Here is a 3805-nt window from a genome sequence, read left to right on the forward strand (position 1 = left end):
AAGCTTCTTCACATCAGAGCCTTTACACACACTTTTCCTCCTGCCAGAAATAGTCCCAGCCTAATCCTCCAGTGCTTGTCCCCCCAGCCTCAGTTAACATCAGTTCTCCAGAAGATATTTCCATGTTCCCCATGTCTGGGTTTTCCTCTCCTGTTGAGCATTGTCTCGGAGTCTGTGCTTTTGCTTTCCCTCCTCAGGGGAATGGTCCTCCACACGATTCTCCCGTTAAACTGTCCTCCTATGAGGGAGGGGACCACGTGTGTCTCCTCCACCCCGACAGTCTGTCTCTCGGTCAGTACATAGGGAGTCATGAGCGCAAGTTTGAAGGTAAAGAGAGTGTTTTCCTTTTTTAACAAGTTAAAGTGGGTTCTTGATGAGACATCCCGTTAAATGGAGCAAGAACGCACTCCAATTTGTAAAGGTTTTAGGTAAGCTCATGGTGTATGCTCTATACGGAGCATAGAAAATGGGCAAGGGAGAAATTAAAGGAGAGGTTGCCTTTACATAACATAGGGAAAGGGAAAAGTGGGCCCTGGTGTCAGACACAGATAAGAGGATGCTGAGAAGCCTTCCTAAACATTCCGAAGCCTTGAGGCTTCATTTTTTTCCTATCAGATGGGAGGAGAGACTTTTCTTGTTTTTCAGGATTGTTGTAAGGGATCATTGAAAGCCTCTGTGCCAACAGCTTGGCCCGCTGTCTGATGCTGCGAAGTGCTTAATAAACTGTTGCTATTCTTCGTGCTGCATCAAAATTGCCTGCTCGTTTATAAACTTCCCTGAAAGGCTGCCAGGGAAGGAATCCAAGCTGAATGTGGAGGATTGGAGGAGGCCAAAGGGAGATGGGTGGAGGCACAGGGTGTTTCAGGTATGGTGGCAAAATATGATAACCTTGTTAAGACGGAAGTCGCATTAATCCAAAGGATATCAGGCCACTTTCTGCACATGTCAGCTTGCTGAGCAGTGCTATTGACTAGTGTTTGGTCTGGAGCAACCCCCCTTCTATTGCTCGGGTCCTCGTGTTCCTATTGATGGCAGCATGAGAAGAATGGTGATGGCAGGAACACCTGGTCTGGGTGGTTGCACCGTCTGATTGAAGTTACAATGGTGCAGTGGTTGGGATGGTGCCTCGCACCGTGGTCGTCTTTGTTGTGGTGGTAATTGTTGTGGTTATGGTTAAGAGAACTAGGTTTGTTCCATGAATAGTTGCTTTTTAATTCTTTTTTTTTTTTTTAACTCTCTTTTAATGGCTATTGCTCGGTTCAGAGTGAGGTGGACTCAGGGAAACAATGGGGAGAAATCATCTGTTCTCTTCACCTAGTTCCTCCCCGCTAATCTTTTGGGGGCACTGAAATATTCCCTTCGGAATTCTACAAATCAAAACCCACAAGCACTTTGGCAGTATCCCACGTGGAGTGCACTCAGACCGAGCTCAGAAGGGGGTGATCAAACAGCCCCATCACTGGCAGTCTGTTTCAAAGAGGTGATAGGAACATTTATTCTTGAAGGAGTAACCATTTTCTTAAAAACAATAAAAAAGGCTGTGGGGCAGGAAGAGATCCGTTCCTGATAGAGAAACAACCCGTGAAGAAAACAGCCCAGAGAAGGGGGGAAAAAAACAACAAAAACAGATATATGGGTAGAAATTGCAGAGGTTTGGGGAACCGAAAACAGATGAGAGGGGTCTGGGAGAATGTTTTTTTGTTTTTTTTACCTTCCAAGGATTCTATGCTGTATTCATGCAATAACGTTGAAGATAATAGCAAGTCACTGAAAGATTTTAGACATATTTGTGTTTCAGGAAGATTACTCTTTCTAGTATAAGTAGAATGAGTTTCAGTATGAAAATATCTCAATGAGTTTAAAGAACAATATGTCAAGGGGATTTTGCATAGATAGCCATTTAGCACTCAACTAGATGAAGCGGCAGAGTGGCTTCCACAAGAGGCTCAGACATAACCATTGCAAGGCTGGCACAGGATCAGGTAGTGCTTCATTCTGCTGTCCTGGATTGCCGTGAGTTGAAACCAACTTGCTGGCACCTAACCACCTCGGTACCTTTGGCTTCTCAACATATGGTGAATAATTGTACATTTTTCTCCCTGCAGGTGCCCTTGCTTGTGTGAATATCAATAAAAGTCAACTCATTGCAAGAACGCATCCTGTAAGATATCCAGAATCTTCACTCAAGGGCTCTGCACAGCAAGAAGCAGCAGGAGTTGATGTTACTGCCTGTTTACTGGCCAAAATATGTGGAGTTGATTTTCAGCATGTTCTCATATAATAGTTCAAAAAGTGGGGAAGATATTGCTTTGCTGTATGGCTTGTGTGCCAAGGAGATGTATTTTGTCTCTGTGTATTCAAAGTTGCCAATAAACTATTCGTGTTGGCAGGTAATGGTAATATGAGTACTACAGCCCAGCGCTACACTCAATTAGATTTATGGGCAAATTGAAAAGAATCATCTCTTACCAATTTTGGAGTTTTACCACATATAAATGGTTAAAGTCATTGACTTGTTTAAAAATCTTTTGAAATCTGTAAAAATTCCGCTGAAACAATCTAAATGCAATATGTTATATGGCTGCTATGTGGGGTTATAATAAAGAGTTGGGAGACTTTTTCAAAGATGAGGGTGTGGAAAAAGGAAACGATTTGGTTCTTATTCCACAAAGAGTTGGAGCGAAACCTCAAGGAAAATTAAAATCTGATCCATGGAATTTTTAAAATAAAATATTGTTATACCAAATGTTCATCACATGTGATTGTGCAGATAGGGTATTTCTGTGATCTCCAGAGGTCACGGCGTATGACTGAGATCCAGAGCCTCTTTGGAGTAGATGGTCACATGAACAGGCCTCCACTTTGATACCAAGTCACCGGTGGGTTATGAAGTATAGCAGGCCTCTCCAGAGTATTGGGGGAGAGGCTGTGTACAGAGCCCTCTGACTTCCCCCAGGGGCCTTCTGAACTCCCTTAGATGACAACAGATGTTGGGTGTTTCTATTTGGCCGACATTAAATAAAAATTATGCTATTATTTCATGATTTGAGTTCAGTTTTAACCCTTTTGTTCAACAGAGTAGCAGATCCTCTTGTATTATATCCCGGTCTTCTGCTAGTATATGATCTTTAGTCACCAGTATTTATAACCAAGTTGAACTACAGTAGTAGTTTTTCATATATACTCACATATCTACAACATTCTGTTATCTTGAAAAAATTCTTTTATGAGGTTAATAGAAATCAAGAAACGTTCACTAAATAAAGTCTCAATCTTAATGGAACAACAAATCTGGCAAAATCATTTTAATGTTTTACCATACTTCCAATCTGGGCATCAAGGAGAATGGAATCTCAGCTTTGTGTTATCTGATTGATGTTGCTAACCTTCCTTGGTGAAGAAAGAGCACCCAGCCAATTGCTCTTGCCCACAACTATCTCTACATGTGTCTTTTAGTGCCACAAATAAAGGAAAATCAAAGTGAAATCATTGTGTGAATGTCATGAGTTCATACTCCACTTCTTTGGAAGTTACAGGATTCTCCACTCCCCAAACAGAAAACAGATATTCACTTAGCTGATCCACAAAAACAGTCACTAAATACACTATTCTCGGCACTTTCTTACAGCAGAGAGCATAGCAGACAAACCCCACTGAGTTCACTGGAGGTTAGGGTACAGTTGAACAGAGAGATGATAAATGAAATAAGTAAGCAAAATACTGAGTCTATTCAGATGCTTCTAGGAGCCAGGTAGTGTTTCGGTATGTTGTACAAGGAATTGCTATGATTTATTAGCATCATAAC

At 41.7% G+C, this 3805-nt stretch overlaps 1 protein-coding gene across 2 annotated transcripts in view; it reads left to right on the forward strand.

Moving 5' to 3' along the window:
* Positions 1-3486, forward strand: part of COBL (cordon-bleu WH2 repeat protein) — a 255188-nt gene extending 251702 nt beyond the window's left edge. For both annotated transcript variants that reach the window (XM_045286315.1, XM_045286316.1), the window contains one exon: positions 2106-3486. In XM_045286315.1, coding sequence (XP_045142250.1) covers positions 2106-2123 — 18 coding nt within the window. In that variant the 3' untranslated portion in view covers positions 2124-3486. The remainder of the gene's footprint in view (positions 1-2105) is intronic.
* The last annotated feature ends 319 nt before the right edge of the window (positions 3487-3805 follow it).

Source organism: Echinops telfairi, unplaced genomic scaffold (genome assembly GCF_000313985.2).
Source record: "Echinops telfairi isolate 266 unplaced genomic scaffold, ASM31398v2 ScPeMD7_7;HRSCAF=31, whole genome shotgun sequence".
In the NCBI taxonomy this organism is placed as follows: Eukaryota; Metazoa; Chordata; class Mammalia; order Afrosoricida; family Tenrecidae; genus Echinops; species Echinops telfairi.